This window comes from Aegilops tauschii, chromosome 1, assembly GCF_002575655.3.
Source record: "Aegilops tauschii subsp. strangulata cultivar AL8/78 chromosome 1, Aet v6.0, whole genome shotgun sequence".
NCBI classification, from domain to species: Eukaryota; Viridiplantae; Streptophyta; class Magnoliopsida; order Poales; family Poaceae; genus Aegilops; species Aegilops tauschii.
In genome coordinates, this window is record NC_053035.3 from 326,982,206 (window position 1) to 327,006,022 (window position 23,817).

The 23,817-nt window shown below is 42.1% G+C and overlaps 1 protein-coding gene across 18 annotated transcripts in view; it reads right to left on the reverse strand.

The window, feature by feature from the left end:
• The window catches only part of LOC109753996 (uncharacterized), a 30,605-nt gene extending 9,657 nt beyond the window's left edge, over positions 1 to 20,948 (reverse strand). The window contains exons 1-9 of one of the 18 annotated variants that reach the window (XR_012182786.1): positions 20,254 to 20,943; positions 20,113 to 20,172; positions 19,420 to 19,506; positions 19,266 to 19,298; positions 19,050 to 19,126; positions 18,840 to 18,918; positions 18,550 to 18,759; positions 18,394 to 18,435; positions 17,005 to 17,347 (exon numbers count right to left, since the gene is read on the reverse strand). Coding sequence is in view for 11 of the 18 variants with exons in the window: in XM_020312922.4 (XP_020168511.1) it covers positions 17,288 to 17,347; positions 18,394 to 18,435; positions 18,658 to 18,759; positions 18,840 to 18,918; positions 19,050 to 19,081 (315 nt within the window). In the remaining 7 variants the exon portion in view is untranslated. Of the gene's footprint in view, positions 1 to 17,004; positions 17,360 to 18,393; positions 18,436 to 18,549; positions 18,760 to 18,839; positions 18,919 to 19,049; positions 19,127 to 19,265 lie in introns of those variants that run through there. The other 17 variants (XR_012182785.1, XR_012182787.1, XM_073497332.1 and 14 more) reach the window with 17 other exon arrangements.
• Positions 20,949 to 23,817: the final 2,869 nt, after the last annotated feature.

Consider the following 23,817-nt stretch of genomic DNA (forward strand, 5'->3'; position numbering starts at 1 on the left):
TGTCCTTTGCTACAAAAAGGATTGGGCCACCTTGCTGCACTTTATTTACTTTTATTACTTGTTGCTCGTTACAAATTATCTTATCACAAAACCATCTGTTACCTATTATTTCAGTGCTTGCCGAGAATACCTTGCTGAAAACCGCTTATCATTTCCTTCTGCTCCTCGTTGGGTTCGACACTCTTACTTATCGAAAGGACTACGATAGATCCCCTATACTTGTGGGTCATCAAGACTCTTTTCTGGCGCCGTTGCCGGGGAGTGAAGCGCCTTTGGTAGGTGGAATTTGGTAAGGAAAAATTTATATAGTGTGCTGAAATTTACTGTTACTTGTTACTATGGAAAGTAATCCTTGTGGGGCTTGTTCGGGGTATCTTCACCCCGACCAGTAGAGCAAAGAGTTGCTCCTTAACCTACTGAACCTACTGAAAATGAAGATGTCCACTTTGAGATTCCTTCGGGTATGTTAGAAAAACTGCTAGCTAATCCTTTTGCAGGAGACGGAACAAAGCATCCTGATGAGCACCTAATCTATGTGGATGAAGTTTGTGGATTATTTAAGCTTGCAGGTATACCCGGTGATGTTATTAAGAAGAAGGTCTTCCCTTTATCTTTGAAGGGAGATGCATCGACATGGCATAGGCTATGTGATGAAATGGGATCATGGAACTACAAACGATTGAAATTGGAATTTCATCAGAAATTTTATCCTATGCATCTTGTTCATCGTGATCGCAATTATATATATAATTTTTGGCCTCGTGAAGGAGAAAGCATCGCTCAAGCTTAGGGGAGGCTTAAATCAATGTTATATTCATGCCCCAATCATGAGCTTCCAAGAGAAATAATTATTCAAAGTTTTTATGCTCGGCTTTCTGAAAACAATCGTACCATGCTCGATACTTCATGTGCTGGCTCTTTTATGATGAAGACTATTGAATTCAAATGGGATTTATTGGACAGAATTAAACGCAACTCTGAAGATTGGGATCTCGACGAAGGTAAGGAGTCAGGTATGACACCTAAGTTTGATTGTGTTAAATCTTTTATGGATACCGATGTTTTCCGTAAGTTTAGCACTAAATATGGACTCTGAGATAGTAGCCTCTTTCTGTGAATCTTTTGCTGCTTATGTTGATCTCCCTAAGGAGAAGTGGTTTAAATACCATCCTCCCATAGAAGTAAAAGTAGCTGCACCTATTAAAGTTGAAGAAAAGACTATCACTTATAATGATCCTATTGTTCCTACTTCTTATGTTGAGAAACCACCTTTCCCTGTTAGGATAAAGGATCATGCTAAAGCTTCAACTGTGGTTCGTAAAAGCAATATTAGAACTTATACACCTCCTGAGCAAGTTAAAGTTGAACCTAATATTGCTATTGTTAAAGATCTCTTGGCTGATAATATTGATGGGCATGTTATTTATTTCTGCGGTGAAACTGCTAGAATTGCCAAACCTTGTGCTAAAGATAAACATAGACCTGTGGTAGGCATGCCTGTTATTTCTGTTAAAATAGGAGATCATTGTTATCATGGCTTGTGTGATATGGGTGCTAGTGTTAGTGCAATACCTTATGACTTATACAAAGAAATTATGCATGATATTGCACCTGCTGAGATAGAAGATATTGATGTCACAATTAAACTTGCCAATAGAGATACTATTTCACCAATGGGAATTGTAAGAGATGTTGAAGTCTTGTGTGGGAAAACTAAATATCCTGCTGATTTTCTTGTTCTTGGTTCCCCACAAGATAGCTTTTGTCCCATTATCTTTGGCAGACCCTTCTTGAACACAGTTAATGCTAGGATAGACTGCGAAAAGGATGTTGTTACTATAGGCTTGGCTGATATGTCTCATGAGTTTAATTTCTCTAAATTTAGTAGATAGCACCGTGAAGAAGAATTGCCTAGTAAGGATGAAATTATTGGTCTTGCTTCTATTGCCGTACCTCCTAGTGATCCTTTAGAACAATATTTGCTAGACCATGAAAATGATATGTTTATGAATGAAAGAAGGGAAATAGATGAAGTATTCTTTAAACAGGAACCTATCCTGAAACACAATTTGCCTGTTGAAATCCTAGGGGATCCTCCTCCACCCAAGGGTGATCCCGTGTTTGAGCTTAAACCGTTGCCTGATACTCTTAAATATGCTTATCTTGATGAGAAAAAGATATATCCTATTATTATTAGTGCTAACCTTTCAGAGCATGAAGAAGAGAGATTATTGAAAACTCCGAGGAAGCACCGTGCTGCTATTGGATATACTCTTGATGATCTTAAGGGCATTAGTCCCACTCTATGTCAACATAAAATAAATTTGGAGGACGATGCCAAACCAGTTCGTGATCATCAACGACGGCTGAATCCTAAAATGAAAGAAGTGGTAAGAAAGGAAATACTAAAGCTCCTTGAGGCAGATATAATTTATCCCGTTACTGATAGTCAGTGGGTAAGTCATGTCCATTGTGTCCCTAAGAAGGGAGGTATTACTGTCGTACCTAACGATAAAGATGAATTGATTCTGCAAAGAATTATTACAGGTTATAGGATGGTAATTGATTTCCGCAAATTAAATAAAGCTACTAAAAAGGATCATTACCCCTTACCTTTTATCAATCAAATGCTAGAAAGATTATCTAAACATACACATTTTTGCTTTCTAGATGGTTATTCTGGTTTCTCTCAAATACCTGTGTCAGCCAATGATCAATCAAAGACTACTTTTACTTGCCCTTTTGGTACTTTTGCTTATAGACGTATGCCTTTTGGTTTATGTAATGCACCTGCTACCTTTCAAAGATGCATGATGGCTATATTCTCTGACTTTTGTGAACATATTTGTGAGGTTTTCATGGACGACTTCTCCGTTTATGGATCCTCTTTTGATGATTGCTTGAGCAACCTTGATCGAGTTTTGCAGAGATGTGAAGAAACTAATCTTGTCTTGAATTGGGGAAAGTGCCACTTTATGGTTAATGAAGGTATTGTCTTGGGGCATAAGGTTTCTGAAAGAGGTATTGAAGTTGATAAAGCCAAGGTCGATGCTATTGAAAAGATGCCATGTCCCAAGGACATCAAAGGTATAAGAAGTTTCCTTGGTCACACCGGTTTTTATAGGAGGTTCATTAAGGACTTCTCAAAAATTTCTCGGCCTCTGACTAATTTATTACAAAAAGATATACCATTTGTCTTTGATGATGACTGTGTAGAAGCATTTGAAATACTTAAGAAAGCATTGATCTCTGCACCTATTGTTCAGCCACCTGATTGGAATTTACCCTTTGAAATTATGTGTGATGCTAGTGATTATGCTGTAGGTGCTGTTCTAGGGCAAAGAGTTGATAAAAAATTAAATGTTATCCAATATGCTAGCAAAACTCTAGATAATGCTCAGAGAAATTATGCTACTACTGAAAAAGAATTGTTAGCAGTCGTATTTGCTTGTGATAAGTTCAGGCCTTATATTGTTGATTCTAAAGTAACTATTCACACGGATCATGCTGCTATTAAATATCTTATGGAAAAGAAAGATGCTAAACCTAGACTTATTAGATGGGTTCTCTTGCTACAAAAATTTGATCTGCATATTGTTGATAGAAAGGGAGCTGAGAACCCCGTTGCAGACAACTTGTCTAGGTTAGAAAATGTTCTTGATGACCCACTACCTATAGATGACAGCTTTCCGGATGAGCAATTAAATGTCATAAATGCTTCTCGTAGTACTTCGTGGTATGCTGATTATGCTAATTACATCGTTGCTAAATTTATACCACCGAGTTTCACATATCAGCAAAAGAAAAAGTTTTTCTATGATTTGAGACATTAATTTTGGGATGACCCACATCTTTATAAAGAAGGAGTAGATGGTGTTATTAGACGTTGTGTACCTGAGCATGAACAGGCACAGATCCTATGCAAGTGTCACTCCGAGGCTTATGGAGGACACCACGCTGGAGATAGAACTGCACATAAGGTATCGCAATCCAGTTTTTATTGGCCTACTCTCTTCAAGGATGCCCGTAAGTTTGTCCTATCTTGTGATGAATGTCAAAGAACTAGTAATATTAGTAGACGTCAAGAAATGCCTATGAATTATTCACTTGTTATTGAACCATTTGATGTTTGGGGCTTTGATTATATGGGACCTTTTCCTGCCTCTAATGGATACACACATATTTTAGTTGCTGTTGATTACGTTACTAAGTGGGTAGAAGCTATTCCAACTAGTAGTGCTGATCATAACACTTCTATTAAAATGCTCAAAGAAGTTATTTTTCCGAGGTTTGGAGTCCCTAGATATTTAATGACTGATGGTGGTTCGCACTTTATTCATGGTGCTTTTCGTAAAATGCTGGCTAAGTATGACGTTAATCATAGAATTGCATCTCCTTATCACCCACAGTCTAGTGGTCAAGTAGAACTGAGTAATAGAGAACTCAGATTAATTTTGCAAAAGACTGTTAATAGATCTAGAAAGAATTGGTCCAAGAAACTTGATGATGCACTATGGGCCTATAGAACTGCATATAAAAATCCTATGGGTATGTCTCCGTATAAAATGGTTTATGGAAAAGCATGCCACTTACCTCTTGAATTAGAACATAAGGCTTGTTGGGCTATTAAAGAGCTCAATTATGATTTCAAACTTGCTGGTGAGAAGAGGTTATTTGATATTAGCTCGCTTGATGAATGGAGAACCCAAGCCTATGAAAATGCCAAGTTGTTTAAAGAAAATGTTAAAAGATGGCATGACAAAAGGATACAAAAGCGTGAGTTTAATGTAGGTGATTATGTATTGCTATACAACTCTCGTTTAAGATTTTTTGCAGGAAAACTTCTCTCTAAATGGGAAGGCCCTTACGTTATCGAGGAGGTCTATCGTTCCGGTGCCATAAAAATCAACAACTTCGAAGGCACAAATCCGAAGGTGGTAAACGGTCAAAGAATCAAACACTATATCTCAGGTAATCCTATAAATGTTGAAACCAATGTTATTTAAACCGTAACCCCGGAGGAATACATAAGGGAAACTTTCTGGAACGTTTCAGACTCCGAAAAGGAATAGGTATGTGGTACGATAAGTAAACCGACTCCAAAACATTTTTTATGGCAATATTTCTCCGTTTTGGAATATTTAGAAAAATAGAAAAATAAGAAGCAGTCCGGGAAGGACACGAGGGTGGAGGGCGCGCCCTACCCTACTGGGCGCGCCCCCTACCTCGTGGGCACCTCGTGTGCTCTCCAGACTCCGTTTTCTTGCACGTTACGTATTTTGGTCGGTAAAAATTCATTATATAATCTCCCAAAGGTTTTGACTCCTGTATCATGCAAATATCCTTTGTTCTTGTTTCGAGCTGTTGCTGCTGCAGATTAGAGCAAGATTTCTCCTCAAGAGTCAGTCGGGGAGAGCCGGGTGTCTCATCCGGCATCGAGACCAAGGACAAACAGCGATGCTGACCACTTTGGGCCAGCAACGGAGGAAGAGATGGAGGCTGATTTGATGAGGATAGATGCCATGGAGGATCAAGAAGTCACTTCTCGCTTCCGAGCTGGGTTCACGATGGGGGAACTACAGAGCTCACCTATTCCAAACTCAGGTATCCCTTCCAATGTTAGATTTCTTTCTTATGAAAATATGAAGAAGAGTGTCACTTGTTCTCCCGCAGCTATGCAACATCCTTGGGTGCAAGGAGCTTTAGCCGTTACAGGGAAGCTTCGTAAGGAGATAATGGATCTCAAGCAGCAACTCAATAAGCTCGAGGAAGAGAATCGTATCCTGAGGGGCATTATCGCCAAGAATATCACATCACCATCCCCGAAGGAGACATAATTACATGGGTATGGGCACTCCCCTTGGCAACTGCCAAGTGTTGAGTCAAGGGCTTGATTATCTTGCTATGATCTTGAGTGAATAAAAGAAAATAGAAAAGAATAAAAATAAACAAAGAGATCATATTGATCTTATGGAGAGTAATGACTTCACATAGAAAGAGTATGATGATTAAAAGTTGTTGAGAGTTGACAAACATAGATTTGGTCATCGTTGCAATTAATAGGAAGTAAAAAAGAAAGAGAGGTTTCACATATAAATATACTATCTTGGACATCTTTTATGATTGGGAGCACTCATTAAAATATGACATGCTAAAGAGTTGATGTTGGACAAGGAAGACAACGTAATGGGTTATGTTTTCTTATATCTGAGATAAAGTATATTGTCATGGATCATCCAACATGTTGAGCTTGCCTTCCCCCCTCATGCTAGCAAAATTCTTTGCACCAAGTAGAGATACTACTTGTGCTTCCAAAAACCCTTAAACCCGTTTTGCCATAAGAGTCCACCATACCTACCTATGGATTGAGTAAGATCCTTCAAGTAAGTTGTCATCGGTGCAAGCAATAAAAATTGCTCTCTAAATATGTATGATTGATTGGTGTGGAGGAAATAAGCTTACGATCTTGTGATGTGGAAGAAATAAAAGCGACGGACTGCATAATAAAGGTTCATATCACAAGTGGCAATATAAAGTGACGTTCTTTCGCATTAAGATTTTGTGCATCCAACCCTGAAAGCGCATGGCAACCTCTGCTTCCCTCTGCGAAGGGCCTATCTTTTACTATTATCTTCTACCTTATGCAAGAGTCATGGTGATCTTCACCTTTCCTTTTTATATTTTATCCTTTGGCAAGCACAGGATGTTGGAAAGATCCTGATACATATATCTAATTGGATGTGGGTTAGCATGAGTTATTATTGCTGACATTACCCCTGAGGTAAAAGGTTGGTAGGCGAAACTATAAGCCCCTATCTTTCTCTGTGTCCGGTTGAAACTCCGTAACCACAAGTATTGCGTGAGTGTTAGCAATTATGAAAGACTAAATGATAGTTGAGTATGTGGACTTGCTAGAAAGCTCTGACATAGACTCTTTCTAATGTTATGATAAATTGCAATTGCTTCAATGACTGAGATTATAGTTTGTTGGTTCTCAATAAAGTTTCTGATTCATACTTTGCATTGTGAATAGATTATTACTTGAGCATAAGAAATCGTATGACAATATCCATATATGTTGCTGTTATGAGAATAATCATGATGCCCTCATGTCCGTATTTTATTTTATCGACACCTCTACCTCTAAACATGTGGACATATTTATCGTTATCGGCTTCCGCTTGAGGACAAGCGAGGTCTAAGCTTGGGGGAGTTGATACGTCCATTTTGCATCATGCTTTTATATCAATATTTATTGCATTATGGGCTGTTATTACACATTATGTCACAATACTTATGCCTATTCTCTCTTATTTTACAAGGTTTACATAAGGAGGGAGAATGCCGGCAGCTGGAATTCTGGGCTGGAAAAGGAGCAATTATTAGAGACCTATTCTGCACAACTCCAAAAGTCCTGAAACTCCATGAAAGTTATTTTTGGAAATAATAAAAAATATTGAGTGGAAGAAGTATGTCAGGGGGCCCCCACCTGGCCACGAGGGTGGGGGGCGCGCCCTACCCCCCAGGGCGCGCCCCCTGCCTCGTGGGCCCCCTGTTGGCCCTCCGGTGCCCATCTTCTGGTATATGAAGTCTTTCGTCCGAAAAAAATCATAAGCAAGCTTTCGGGACGAGATTCGGCCGCCACGAGGCGGAACCTTGGCGGAACCAATCTAGGGCTCCGGCAGAGCTGTTTTGCCGGGGACACTTCCCTCCGGGAGGGGGAAATCATCGCCATCGTCATCACCGACGCTCCTCTCATCGGGAGAGGGCAATCTCCATCAACATCTTCACCAACACCATCTCCTCTCAAACCCTAGTTCATCTATTGTATCCAATTCTTGTCTCCAAGTCTGGGATTGGTACCTGTAGGTTGCTAGTAGTGTTGATTACTCCTTGTAGTTGATGCTAGTTGGTTTATCTGGTGGAAGATCATATGTTCAGATCCTTTATGCATATTAATACCCCTCTGGTTATGAACATGAATATGCTTTGTGAGTAGTTACGTTTGTTCCTGAGGACATGGGAGAAGTCTTGCTATTAGTAGTCATGTGAATTTGGTATTCGTTCGATATTTTGATGAGATGTATGTTGTTTATCCTCTAGTGGTGTCATGTGAACGTCGACTACATAACACTTCACCATTATTTGGGCCTAGAGGAATGCATTGGGAAGTAATAAGTAGATGATGGGTTGCTAGAGTGACAGAAGCTTAAACCCTAGTTTATGCGTTGCTTCGTAAGGGGCTGATTTGGATCCATATGTTTCATGCTATGGTTAGGTTTACCTTAATACTTTTGTTGTAGTTGTGGATGCTTGCAATAGAGGTTAATCATAAGTGGGATGCTTGTCCAAGTAAGGGCAGCACCCAAGCACCGGTCCACCCACATATCAAATTATCAAAGTACCGAACGTGAATCATATGAACGTGATGAAAACTAGCTTGACGATAATTCCCATGTGTCCTCGGGAGCGCTTTTCCCTATATAAGAGTTTGTCCAAGCTTGTCCTTTGCTACAAAAAGGATTGGGCCACCTTGCTGCACTTTATTTACTTTTGTTACTTGTTGCTCGTTACAAATTATCTTATCACAAAACCATCTGTTACCTATTATTTCAGTGCTTGCAGAGAATACCTTGCTGAAAACCGCTTATCATTTCCTTCTGCTCCTCGTTGGGTTCGACACTCTTATTTATCGAAAGGACTACGATAGATCCCCTATACTTGTGGGTCATCAATTTGACACTCCGTGTATCGGAGAGGTATCTCTGGGCCCTCTCGGTAATGCACATCACTATAAGCCTTGCAAGCAATGTGACCAATGAGTTAGTTGTGGGATGATGCATTACGGAATGAGTAAAGAGACTTGCCGGTAATGAGATTGAACTAGGTATGACAAAGGGAACAACGTATGTTGTTATGCGGTTTGACCGATAAAGATCTTCGTAGAATATGTAGGAGCCAATAGGAGCATCCAGGTTCCGCTATTGGTTATTGACCAGAGATGTGTCTCGGTCATGTCTACATAGTTCTCGAACCCGTAGGGTCCGCACGCTTAACGTTCGATGACGATTTGTATTATGAGTTTATGTGATTTGATGACCGAAGGTTGTTCGGAGTCCTGGATGAGATCACGGACATGACGAGGAGTCTCGAAATGGTCGATACAAAAAGATCGATATATTGGACGATGTTATTCAGACACCGGATGAGTTCCGAAAGGTAACGGATAATTATCGGAGTGCCGGAGGGTTATCGGAACCCCCGGGGAAACTAATGGGCCTTGATGGGCCTTAGTGGGGAGAGAGAAAGGGCCACAAGGGGCTGGCTGCGCCCCCTCTTGGGTCCGAATTGTACTAGGGGAAGGGGGCGGGGCCCTCCTTTCCTTCCTTTCCCCCTCTCCCTTCCTTCTTCCCCTTCCCTCCTGGTGGAATCCTACTAGGACTTGGAGTCCTAGTAAGACTCCCTCCTCCTGGCGCGCCCTACAGGGACCGGCCGGCCTCCCCCTCCCCTCCTTTATATACGGGGGCAGGGGGCACCCTAGAATACACAAGTTTCTCTTAACCGTGTGTGGTGCCCCCCTCCACAGTTACACACCTCGGTCATATCGTCGTAGTGCTTAGGCGAAGCCCTGCGCCGGTAACTTCATCATCATCGTCGCCACGCCGTCGAGCTGACGGAACTCTCCCTCGCCCTCAACTGGATCAAGAAGGTCGAGGGACATCATCGAGCTGACCGTGTGCTGAACGCGGAGGTGCCGTACGTTCGGTACTTGGATCGGTTGGATCGCGAAGACGTTCGACTACATCAACCGCGTTACTAAACGCTTCCGCTTTCGATCTACGTGGGTACGTGGACACACTCTCCCCGCTCGTAGTTATACATCTCCTAGATAGATCTTGCGTGATCATAGGTAAAATTTTGAAATACTGCGTTCTTCAACAGTGGCATCTGAGCCAGGTCTATGCGTAGATGTTATATGCACGAGTAGAACACAAAGAGTTGTGGGCAATAATAGTCATACTGCTTACCAGCAACGTCTTACTTTGATTCGGCGGTATTGTTGGATGAAGCGGCCCGGACCGACATTACATGACCGCGTTCATCAGACTGGTTCTACCGACGTGCTTCGCACACAGGTGGCTGGCGGGTGTCTGTTTCTCCAACTTCAGTTGAATCGAATTTGACTATGGTCGGTCCTTGTTGAAGGTTAAAACAACACACTTGACAAAAAATCATTGTGGTTTCGATGCGTAGGTAAGAATGGTTCTTGCTAGAAGCCCGTAGCAGCCACGTAAAACTTGCAACAACAAAGTAGAGGACGTCTAACTTGTTTTTGGAGGGCATGTTGTGATGTGATATGGTCAAGACGTGACGAGATATAAATTTTTGTATGAGATGATCATGTTTTGTAACCGTTATCGGCAACTGGTAGGAGCCTTATGGTTGTCGCTTTATTGTATGAAATGCAATCGCCATGTAATTGCTTTACTTTATCACTAAGCGGTAGCGATAGTCGTAGAAGCAATAGTTGGCGAGACGACAACGATGCTACGATGGAGATCAAGGTGTCAAGCCGATGACGATGGTGATAATGATGGTGCTTTGGAGATGGAGATCAAAGGCACAAGATGATGATGGCCATATCATATCACTTATTTTGATTGCATGTGATGTTTATCTTTTATGCATCTTATCTTGCTTAGTACGGCGGTAGCATTATAAGATGATCCCTCACTAAATTTCAATGTATAAGTGTTCTCCCTGAGTACGCACCGTTGCTACAGTTCGTCGTGCCGAGACACCACGTGATGATTGGGTGTGATAAGCTCTACGTTCACATACAACGGGTGCAAGCCAGTTTTGCACACGCAGAACACTCGAGTTAAACTTGACGAGCCTAGCATATGCAGATATGGCCTCGAAACACTGAGACCGAAAGGTTGAACATGAATCATATAGTAGATATGATCAACATAGTGATGTTCACCATTAAAAACTACTCCATCTCACGTGATGATCGGACATGATTTAGTTGATATGGATCACGTGATCATTTAGATGACTAGAGGGATGTCTATCTAAGTGGGAGTTCTTAAGTAATATGATTAACTGAACTTTAATTTATCATGAACGTAGTACCTGATAGTATTTTGCATGTCTATGTTGTTGTAGATCAATGGCCCGTGCTACCATTCCGTTGAATTTTAATGCGTTCCTAGAGAAAGCTAAGTTGAAAGATGATGGTAGCAATTACACGGAATGCTGCACAGAAGAATTACGTCCTGAAAGCACTGCTAGGTGCAAGACCCGCTGCAGGAGCAACTCCGGACGTTATGAATGTCTGGCAGAGCAAAGCTGATGACTACTCGATAGTTCAGTGTGCCATGCTTTACGGCTTAGAATCGGGACTTCAACGATGTTTTGAACGTCATGAAGCATATGAGATGTTCCAGGAGTTGAAGTTAATATTTCAAGCAAATGCCCGAATTGAGAGATATGAAGTCTCCAATAAGTTCTATACCTGCAAGATGGAGGAGAATAGATCTGTCAGTGAACATATACTCAGAATGTCTGGGTACCACAACCACTTCACTCAATTGGGAGTTAATCTTCCTGATGATAGTGTCATTGACAGAGTTCTTCAATCACCGCTACCAAGCTACAAAAGCTCCGTGATGAACTATAATATGCAAGGGATGGATAAGACAATTCCCGAGTTCTTCGCGATGCTAAAAGCTGCGGTAGTAGAAATCAAGAAGGAGCATCAAGTGTTGATGGTTAACAAGACCACTAGTTTCAAGAAAAAGGGCAATGGGAAGAAGGGGAACTTCAAGAAGAATGGCAAGCAAGTTGCTGCTCAAATGAAGAAGCCCAAGTCTGGACCTAAGCCTGAGACTGAGTGCTTCTACTACAAAGGGAATTGTCACTGGAAGCGGAACTGCCCCAAGTATTTGGCGGATAAGAAGGATGGCAAAGTGAAAGGTATATTTGATAGACATGTTATTGATGTGTACCTTAGTAATGCTCGTAGTAGCGCTTGGGTATTTGATACTGGTTCTGTTGCTCATATTTGCAACTCGAAACAGGGGCTACGGATTAAACGAAGATTGGCTAAGGACGAGGAGACGACGCACGTGGGAAATGGTTCCAAAGTCGATGTGATCGCCGTCGGCACGCTACCTCTACATCTACCGTCGGGATTAGTTTTAGACCTAAATAATTGTTATTTGGTGCTAGCGTTGAGCATGAACATTATATCTGGATCTTGTTTGATGCAAGACTGTTATTCATTTAAATCAGAGAATAATGGTTGTTCTATTTATATGAGTAATATCTTTTATGGTCATGCACCCTTGATGAGTGGTCTATTCTTGTTGAATCTTGATTGTAGTGATACACACATTCATAATATTGAAGCCAAAAGATGCAAGGTTAATAATGATAGTGCAACTTATTTGTGGCACTGCCGTTTAGGTCATATTGGTGTAAAGCGCATGAAGAAACTCCATGCTGATGGGCTTTTGGAATCACTTGATTATGAATCACTTGATGCTTGCGAACCATGCCTCATAGGCAAGATGACTAAGACTCCGTTCTTCGAAACAATGGAGCGAGCAACAGACTTGTTGAAAATAATACATACTAATGTATGCGGTCCGATGAGTGTTGAGGCTCGCGGCGGGTATCGTTATTTTCTGACCTTCACAGATGATTTGAGCAGATATGGGTATATCTACTTGATGAAACATAAGTCTGAAACATTTGAAAAGTTCAAAGAATTTCGGAGTCAAGTGGAAAATCATCGTAACAAGAAAATAAAATTTCTACGATCTGATCATGGAGGAGAATATTTGAGTTATGAGTTTGGTCTTCATTTGAAACAATGTGGAATAGTTTTGCAACTCACGTCACCTGGAACAACACAGCGTAATGGTGTGTCCGAGTGTCATAACTGCACTTTATTAGATATGGTGCGATCTATGATGTCTCTTATTGATTTACCGCTATCGTTTTGGGGTTATGCTTTAGAGACGACTGCATTCACGTTAAATAGGGCACCATCTAAATCCGTTGAGACGACACCATATAAACTGTGGTTTGGCAAGAAACCTAAGCTATCGTTTCTTAAAGTTTGGGGCTGCGATGGTTATGTGAAAAAGCTTCAACCTGATAAGCTCGAACCCAAATCGGAGAAATGTGTCTTCATAGGATACCCAAAGGAGACAGTTGGGTACACCTTCTATCACAGATCCGGAGGCAAGATATTCGTTGCTAAAAATGGATCCTTCCTAGAGAAGGAGTTTCGCTCGAAAGAAGTGAGTGGGAGGAAAGTAGAACTTGATGAGGTAATTGTACCTTCTCCCGAATTGGAAAGTAGTTCATCACAGAAATCAGTTCCAGTGATGCCTACACCAATTAGTGAGCAAGTTAATGATGATGATCATGAAACTTTGGATCAAGTTACTACCGAACCTCGTAGGTCAACTAGAGTAGTTTCCGCACCAGAGTGGTACAGTAATCCTGTTCTGGAGGTCATGTTACTAGACCATGACGAACCTATGAATTATGAGGAAGCGATGATGAGCCCAGATTCCGCGAAATGGCTTAAGGCCATGAAATCTGAGATGGGATCCATGTATGAGAACAAAGTGTGGACTTTGGTTGACTTGCCCGATGACCGGCAAGCCATCGAGAATAAATGGATCTTCAAGAAGAAGACTGACGCTGACGGTAATGTTACTATCTACAAAGCTCGACTTGTTGTGAAAGGTTTTCGACAAGTTCAAGGAGTTGACTACGATGAGACCTTCTCACCCGTAGCGATGCTTAAGTCTGTCCGAATCATGTTAGCAATTGCCACATTTTATGATTATGAAATTTGGCAAATGGATGTCAAAACTGCATTCCTTAATGGATTTCTTAAAGAAGAGTTGTATATGATGCAACCAGAAGGTTTTGTCGATCCTAAAGGTGCTAACAAAGTGTGCAAGCTCCAGCGATCCATTTATGGACTGGTGCAAGCGTCTCCGAGTTGGAATATATGCTTTGATAGTGTGATCAAAGCATATGGTTTTATACAGACTTTTGGAGAAGCATGTATTTACAAGAAAGTGAGTGGGAGCTTTGTAGCATTTCTAATATTATATGTGGATGACATATTGTTGATTGGAAATGAAAATTTCTGAATAGCATAAAAGAATACCCAAATAAGAATTTTTCAATGAAAGACCTCGGTGAAGCTGCTTACATATTGGGCATCAAGATCTATAGAGATAGATCAAGACGCTTAATTGGACTTTCACAAAGCACATACCTTGATAAGATTTTGAAGAAGTTCAAAATGGATCAGTCAAAGAAAGGGTTCTTGCCTATGTTACAAGGTGTGAAATTGAGTGAGACTCAATGCTCGACCACCGCAAAAGATAGAGGGAAAATGAAAGTCATTCCCTATGCTTCAGCCATAGGTTCTATCATGTATGCAATGCTGTGTACCAGACCTGATGTCTGCCTTTCTATAAGTATAGTAGGGAGGTACCAAAGTAATCCAGGAGTGGATCACTGGACAGCGGTCAAGAACATCCTGAAATACCTGAAAAGTACTAAGGATATGTTTCTCATTTATGGAGGTGACAAAGAGCTCATCGTAAATGGTTACGTCGATGCAAGCTTTGAACACTGATCCAGATGACTCTAAGTCGCAAACCGGATACATATTTATATTGAATGGTGGAGCTGTCCGTTGGTGCAGTTCCAAGCAGAGCGTCGTGGTGGGATCGACGTGTGAAGCGGAGTACATAGCTGCTTCGGAAGCATCAACTGAAGGAGTATGGATGAAGGAGTTCATATCCGATCTAGGTGTTATACCTAGTGCATCGGGTCCAATGAAAATCTTTTGTGACAATACTGGAGCAATTACCTTGGCGAAGGAATCCAGATTTCACAAGAGAACCAAGCACATCAAGAGAAGCTTCAATTCTATCCGCGATCTAGTCAAGGAGGGAGACATAGAAGTTTGCAAAATACATACGGATCTGAATGTTGCAGGCCCGTTGACTAAGCCTCTCTCACGAGCAAAACATGATCAGCACCAAGACTCCATGGGTGTTAGAATCATTACAATGTAATCTAGATTATTGACTCTAGTTCAAGTGGGAGACTGAAGGAAATATGCCCTAGAGGCAATAATAAAGTTGTTATTTATATTTCCTTATATCATGATAAATGTTTATTATTCATGCTAGAATTGTATTAAACGGAAACTTAGTACATGTGTGAATACATAGACAAACAGAGTGTCCGTAGTATGCCTCTACTTGACTAGCTCGTTAATCAAAGATGGTTAAGTTTTCTAGCCGTAGACATGTGTTGTCATTTGATGAATGGGATCACATCATTAGAGAATGATGTGATGGACAAGACCCATCTGTTAGCTTAGCATAATGATCGTTTGATCTTATTGCTATTGCTTTCTTCATGACTTATACATGTTCCTCTAACTATGAGATTATGCAACTCCCGAATACCGGAGGAACACCTTGTGTGCTATCAAATGTCACAACGTAACTGGGTGATTATAAAGGATCTCTACAGGTGTCTTCGAAGGTGTTTGTTGGGCTGGCATAGATCAAGATTAGGATTTGTCACTCCGTGTATCGGAGAGGTATCTCTGGGCCCTCTCGGTAATGCACATCACTATAAGCCTTGCAAGCAATGTGACCAATGAGTTAGTTGTGGGATGATGGATTATGGAATGAGTAAAGAGACTTGCCGGTAATGAGATTGAACTAGGTATGACAAAGGGAACAACGTATGTTGTTATGCGGTTTGACCGATAAAGATCTTCGTAGAATATGTAGGAGCCAATAGGAGCATCCAGGTTCCGCTATTGGTTATTGACCAGAGATGTGTCTCGGTCATGTCTACATAGTTCTCGAACCCGTAGGGTCCGCACGCTTAACGTTCGATGACGATTTGTATTATGAGTTTATGTGATACACAACAGAAAACACAATTCACAACCTGCAAATACACAACAGAAAACACAATTCACAACCTGCAAATACTGATAACCCTAAGCTCCACCTTAGACTATTGGGGGGGGGGGGGGCAGTCCCCTCCTATTCCTCAATAACAAATAGTCGTCCCCTGAGACGAGGGGAACGGCGAGGGAGAGGATGGCGGAAAGGCATCGTCGCGCCAACTGTTTTTGTCGTCTTGCAGTTGGGTACGGTCGACGAAGACTCCATCGGCTCACTCTGCCACGGCACCCTCACAAACGAAACCGTGTAGATGCTCGATCCTTTAATCTATGGTGGATGATCTATCTTGGATCGATACTCCCACCACTGCTGCCTCACTATCGGATTCGATGAATCTATTTGCTCCATGGCCCAGAGGAGCAGCTCTATGTACTCCCGCGCGCCGAGTATCACTGCCTTTTCGCTCTGTTCCAGATATTTGGCCATCGCTCTCGCCGTCGCCGCTAATTGCTCCGGGTTGTCAAACCAAGACTATATCTCCAACATCCTGGCTAGCTTCACAGGGTCATCATCTAGGATTCTCACATATTTGTTGTACTCCTCCATCGATCTACTTCTCCAAATCACCTTCACTCGCCGGCGGTGGTTTTTGAATGGAAGTGGAGCGGTGGTGGTTTTGGATTGGAACAGGAGAGGAGCGGCGGTGGTTTTGAAATTGAAGATGAGAGGAGCAGCGATGGTTTTGGATTGGAACATGAGAGGAGCGGCGGTGGTCTTGGAAGTATTTTTTTGTTTGTCAAAGTTTGACCACGTACTGTATTTGACAAGCAAAATGTGAATGCATGTCATCAAAAATTATATAGTTGGATTCATATCTGAATGTACTTTCCAATTATATCAATTTTGCAACGTATAACATATACTAGTGGCTGGGGCGCGCCCTGGCACGCCTCCTGCGTGACTGGGCGTACTAATCTTGTTGTATCATTTGTTAATGTCTTTGTGCAGTCCAAATGAGCGCCAATTTCTTAAAAAGGAATACACTTAACAGAACTGCAATATTAGAGTGTTCAGCCATAAAACATAGCAAGCAGAGCAAGCTAGCGGGTCTATATCAACTGAAGCACATGAGACACGTTCAGCAGTTGAAATCAAAGATGAACATCTTCCAAAAGGTGGGTGATCTTCAAAAGAGATGAAGAGTCTGTCGGATCATCAGAACGCAGGCATATCAAGTCTTAGAGAGAGACTAAACACGACACATGGATCATATGTATAGCCGGTAGCTGCGGTGTACGGTGGTGCGTCTAGAGATAATGCACAGTGAGAGAGGCGGCTTGCACTTTAAATGAAGGCGCAGGTGTCACCTAACAAAGCACCTGTGAGGGTAAGCTTACATCAACATTTATGAAGCAACAAAACTTTGAAGTATATTTGGGGTTTCACTTCTAATTTAGAAAAAAACTAATCCCATGATGCTTTGTTTATAATATTTGTAAGAGATCAAAGCTTGGAACTGGATCATATGATCAACATGATAGGTCCATTCTATTTCATTGTTCTCCCAATATTTGCTCGCTTACTGACAAAAAAAAATCTAGATAAGAAATTGTATGTGCTAGCAAGTGTTGCTTTCTGTCAGTTGAGGTGCAGTTCTAGCTACACACCACATAATGAATTTGAGTTATTAATGGCAAAGAACCTACAAATAAGCTACACGAAGTCAATGGTTAGCCCCAGATCAATTACACAGGCTAAAACTTTCAACCGAGAGCCATTGTAATTAAAATGAACTTGTTTTTTTGGGTCTACAGAACTTGAAGAAACTGACCACACAATATAGGAGAAGGCATCTACAAGGAATGGCTCTATCTACAGGTGAATCAAGCAGTGAGCTACATGCAGAAATAACAAAGTCTTATATAGCTTCAAATTTGGGGCTGGAGCATATTAACTATGGCGGACCACTTTAGAAATAATTCTCCATTCCTATCTATATGACCTACTCAGTTTAAGGAAAAGAGCATTGAGATTAGAACAATATTAGTTCTATGTAAATATAAAAATCTAGCAAAGTCCTTGGTGGTTTGTACATGTTATTAAATGGTACCATGGCATGTGGGTTCAAGGTACACATAATTTATAAATGGTTATAATAATAAGATTCTAATCTTGACACTAATTTGTAAATGCTTGTACATGGTAGCACAACAGATTAGAATCAGGCCTCTTATTATTGAAGGTAGGTGTGAGACAGATCTGATTTTCTCTTTATATTACATCATTCCTTGCAGTTTGAGGGAAATGTATGTCTCCAGTAAAGCAAATTAAGCATATACTACTAAGAAACTAAGAGTCCATGGTGGCATTCAGAATAATAAGAAAAATATAATGAAGAACAAAACTTACTAACCTGAAAGCAGCCACATATGGTAAAATTGTTCCATATCGAATGCTGAAAAAAATCATCTTATTAGCTATGGAAGTTCAACAATTGTTAATATAGTTCATTTTAGTAATGTAATGCCCAGAAAAAAAACACCAGCACTGTCCAAACCCATCATTTCACCTTCTCATTTTCAATGTTAAAAGCATGGACTGCACAAACTGCTGTCTAAATCCAGCTCTCATTGCAAAAGAAAATTAAGAAGAACATGGAGATAGGAGAAGATGTAACCAGTGCATGGTCCATCTCAACCCTCGATGGAGAACCACCAAGCATACTTGAACAACCAAGAAACAACTGAAGCAGAAGCTCGAGGTAGGAATCACTCAAAATCTGCAGCATATGTGATATTAAATGTGTATATCCATGAGGAAATAAGCACCGGCAACAAAAGAGGAATTAATTGAGAGTACCTTGCTTTCATGATTTTCAGTTTTAACACCATTCGTTGATTGAACCATGAAACATTGACCAAAACTTGCTCGACTGCGCCTACAAGCACAACACACACGCCGCACAACACAAGGGGAAACACCAAATTAGCGGTCAACAATCCATCTCACTACAATATATGCATCAAATCAAATCCAATCGGTGCAACGAAAGATTCAGAACCCACTCACCATGTCATCGCCATCAAACCTTTGAGAACCATTTGTAGAATCTTGCGGTGTTGTCGGTTGGCTCACCATCCTCACTCCTATAACAGCGACAACGATAACCATTAACAATTTATAACTATTTTGAATTAGACAAAACGGGTTGGCAGCCCCCAGATTTAGGAGTGCACGTTTAATTAGCGATCATCTCAAACAAAGAAATATTCATGGCTTCCTTACTTGTGCTAGAGTTGCAGATGGAAGTTGATGGTCCTTACGTTGCCAGGAAGAACAAGGCGATGATGTTAGCAAGTTAAGTGCAGCTCTAGAACCCTGTGCATGAAATGTATCATGTATCAAAGCATCAATTAACTGCCAAAAAACATAAATGTACCATGTGAAGATATAATAACTCCACGAGCGAACTCAATGAGTGTGAACTAACAGAGTGTGGATCGCCACAGTTTCTGCAGTCAACAACCTTCAGGACAGAGAGAAAATAGTTTCACATATTCTCAGATGGTCAGCATCAGACAAACATAGGAGATTATACAGATAATTGCATTACAAAATACTCTATAAAGAAGTAAATCACAATATGCTTGCAAGTAATTTTTCTGTAACAGTCATGCCCCTATTTGATTTTTGATGACTAAAGATATGTAAAATGTATGACACAGAAAATAGAGAAATCATGTTGATGAATAAATTTATAGAGTATATAAACACAGTTACTAAAACCCATCAAAATAGTATTGTGTCAAGTTGACCTGAGAAGGTGGTTAAATAGACTAGCATGTCTGTGTACCATTTCTCGTTTCTAATTCTAGCACAAGTCAATTCGTCATGATACAATGGATACACACACACACACACACACATAGTGTGCTCTACCTAGTCTCAGTCATCCAAAACTGAACCAAAATGTGATGCACACATACAGTTTGCTCTAGTTTCTGCCATGGCATCTAAGACAGGAGTTTAACCAAAAAGAGATGTGTACAAACTGAAACAAAGTATAACCAAAATGTACAAACTGTAGTTGATGTTCAGATATGGGAGTAGATGGGGGATAGGGGAAGCTCACCATGTTGGTGTTGCGTGGAAGGTAAAGAGGGATGTTGGTCTACTCCTCTGGCCACTCTACCTGCAGATACGAGACGAGACGAGACGTGGTCATTGAGAGAAGAGATGGCAGATGAGAGGAGATAAGATCATGTCAACGAACAGATCAAACACACGAGTGGCCGCCTGGATCCAGATCTGTCCTCTTCCTCTGTCCACCGCCTCATCCCCACGCGGCCACGCCATCTCCTTCCTCGATCCTCACACACACAAAGAGAAAATGGATTTCATTGTGGGCTGCTCCTCCCATGGCCACTCTCCGCCTGTTGGACATCATCTTGTTCTCGCACCCCGGCCTCGAGCGGTCTGGTTTCGTCGCGATCGGCTCGTCCATGCTGTGCACGCTCAGCCTCGACGGGAGGGGAGGGGGCAGTGGCGACGGCGAAGTCAGGGAAGGAGGGCATCGCGGGGAAGTGCCAGCCCACGCGATCCTTCGCCAGTGGGTGGTTCCCGGCGCCACCCTCTTTCGGCGAGGCCACCCTGCATCTCCTCGTGTTCACCATCTCCCGCAGCGGTGGCGCGGCGCGTCGAGCAGCTGGCCGCCGCGAGGAGGCCGCTGCACGGACCCAACGCTGCAGCTCCTCTTCGTCTTGTTCGGCCACTGCAACCGCGGCGAGGAGATCCGCGACCGACGATGAGAGAAGCAGAGGAGGGAGGCCGGTGGCATGGGGAAGAGGAGGGGCTCGGAGTAGGTGCGGCGGCGCGAGGAGAATTGAGGGAGAGGAGAGGAGGGGGCGGCGTCAAAGGTGAGAAGGGGCTGGTGCGGAGACCCTGGGCTAGGTCTTGCCCAATTGCGTCGCTTCAGTAGCGCCCGCCCCTTTTTACCTTTTCGTTTTTTCTCTCTCTTGCTAGCACAGTAAAAATGACGAGGTGGAACGCGCGAGGAGACGCCATTCACGCGATCCTTATTGTGTTGTATTTACTCCCTTCGTTCTATATCAGTTGTCGCTCAAACGGATGTATCTAGCACTGAATATGTCTAGATACATCCGTTTCAGCGACAACTAATATGAAACGGAGGGAGTATTTATTAAAATCATGGTCAGAATATGACCCAGGATACATACAGGGGAGATTAGTTAATATGGGGCTTCTTAATTGAAGGGTAAATTAACTTTTTTTTGATTCAGTCACAGCGTGCCGCCCCTCTCGTCCAATCCTAAATCGCAGCCGCACGCTCCTCTCCCTCGTCTCCATTGCAAAACCACCCCCTTTCCTCTCCATTTATCCATTCCAAAACAACCATCTTGCCTCTCCATCTTCTCCATTGCAAAACCACCGTCTTGCCTCTCCCTCTTCTCCATTGCCAGACCATCGTCTCTCCTCTCATCTTCCAAAGCCAGCACCGCACCACTCAGAAGCACATCGATGGAGAGGATGCAGAAGCGAATCGTGGAGATCATCGTCGGCGACCAGGCGAAGTTAGCCAGGTTGAAGGAGATCCTTACTTGGTTCGAGAAGGAGTGGGAGATTGCGGGGACGGTGAGGGCATGTGGGAATGTATGAGAAAGAGCAAGACGGAGGCGATGAGGGCGGCGATGTACTCCCCGACGGCAGTCACGCCGCAGTACTTTGAGTTCGTCGAGTATCTCCTCCGGGTGATGGAGCAGACAGATTCGCCCAAGAGAAAAGTCAGGCAGAGGTGGTGGGCATACAGATCGAGGGTCGAGCATCCGGAGGATGACGAATCGATCAAGTACGGTGTACCGTTCGTGAGGGTGCAGCGCAAGCCGGAGCCAGCAGAGTATTCATTCTCCCACCGCAAGAGGAGGTTGGTTGGCGCGACGTCGCTTCCCCGCCATTCTCCACGGTTCTGTCGCCACTCGCCTCGTCTCAACGACCGCGGTAAGGTTTAAGAAAAGCTTTGCACTAGACCTAGTCTTCCATCTGCTCATGCTTACAATCAGTGTGCCGACTAATGGGTAAGTACTGGGTATAACTCTGAGTACTACGCCAATCACCCTAAAAGAGCTCTCGAACTAAAACAAAGTTGTGAAAATGTCTACAAATAAAGATAAATCGATTGATTCTTCTTTCAGAAAAGAGTACTCCCTAGAAAAGTGCCAATATAAGCTACTGCTATTTGATTAGAGGATTTGCTGCAACACTGAAACAAGTAAAGTGTCCCCTAAAAAATAAGTGCAAGCCAAACACCGGCAGATTAAAATATTCTCCAGTGGGTCGGCAAGAAATTGAGGAACCATCCAAGCATTTGTGCTTTTCCAAGCCACATTTATGTTAGATATTGGCACCTAGCACTCTGCATATATGATGGTTCCATCCGTAAATTTGTGCAGTTTCACCAAAATGTAGCTGAATAACTCTGTTTGCATAGATAATGAAAAAGTGTGATTACATTATAGTGGCTCTAGTTGATGATACATACACTAGTAAATAAAAGAAACTTCATTTTCTTAATGGGAAAAGATTGCGGTATAATACATTTAATAAAAAATACACCTTCTGCAAGTGTTGAACATCGGTGTACATCGATAGTACAAGGAGGGGCCTTGGGACATTCCAACCTCTATTTTTGTGTAGTTGAACAAAAATTAAGCACCCCAGTTTGCAGAAACACTTAAACATTAACAATGGGACTACTTGATGAAATATATACTAACAAAGAGAAGCACTTTCTTTATCTACATTGGAAATGAAATGATAGAGAGGACAGTAGCTCTATTTTAACTGTATTATTATTTCATTTTATCAGTGGCACTAGGGTCGAGCAGGTGGCAAGTGAGGCATACCGTGCTTCGCAAGGATGGAGGCCGGTGGTGCTTAGACAGGGATGCTGAAGCTGGCTCTTTCAGTCCCTATCCTCCCCCCAGAAGTTTCTGTGGTAGCTTTTGGGTTGTAATCAAACTTGGTCAAGCTGGGGCTGCGTCCCCCTACCTGCATAGCTTATACGATAGTACTTTAATGGTGCCATTGCTTCATTTTACCAGCAACATTACGTTAACATCTGCTAAAGAGTTGGTATTTGGGCACGGGGGAGTAGGCGGACCAGGACAGCTGCATTTCTAACGAAAATAAGCAACTTATCTTAATGGGAAATTTAGCACGACATGAAAAACAGTGCCATTGATTCATATTACCGGAGGCATTACATTAAAAACACATTGGTTTAACGTGTCCTTACTTTAATAGTGGGACTGCTACATTTTGCCAGTGGCATTACATAAGAGGGGCTCGGGGCAACAAACATCCAAACAGGATATCTGGGTTGGTCCCATTTTTGTTCGGTATAGCCACCTTTTATTGTGTGAGGCTAGCAAATCTAGTGCTGGACCTACTCTGTTGACTTGTCCCCCAGTCCCCACTTCCTTTCCTTTTTCAACAAATAGATCGGTTTATATCGAGTTTGTAATGCGTTTCTCTTTATTTCCCTATTAGACCAAGAGACCAGTTGGATAGCCAGTCTCCGCTACTTTTCGCCCCCATTATTTCCTCTTTCGACCAAGTCCTAGATTCACGTAACAAATCTTCCCCACCCCCACCCCCTTTCTTCCCTGTTTGAACCAAGTAGTACTAGATTCAACTGCATGAAGTAGTACTACTAGAATCGACTACACGAAAGTAGTTTTACCTCTTAATAGTAAAAATTTAGGTGGCTTTCGAACAACCGATCGATCCTATCTACGAGGGGGCCTGAGAAGTAGTAAAA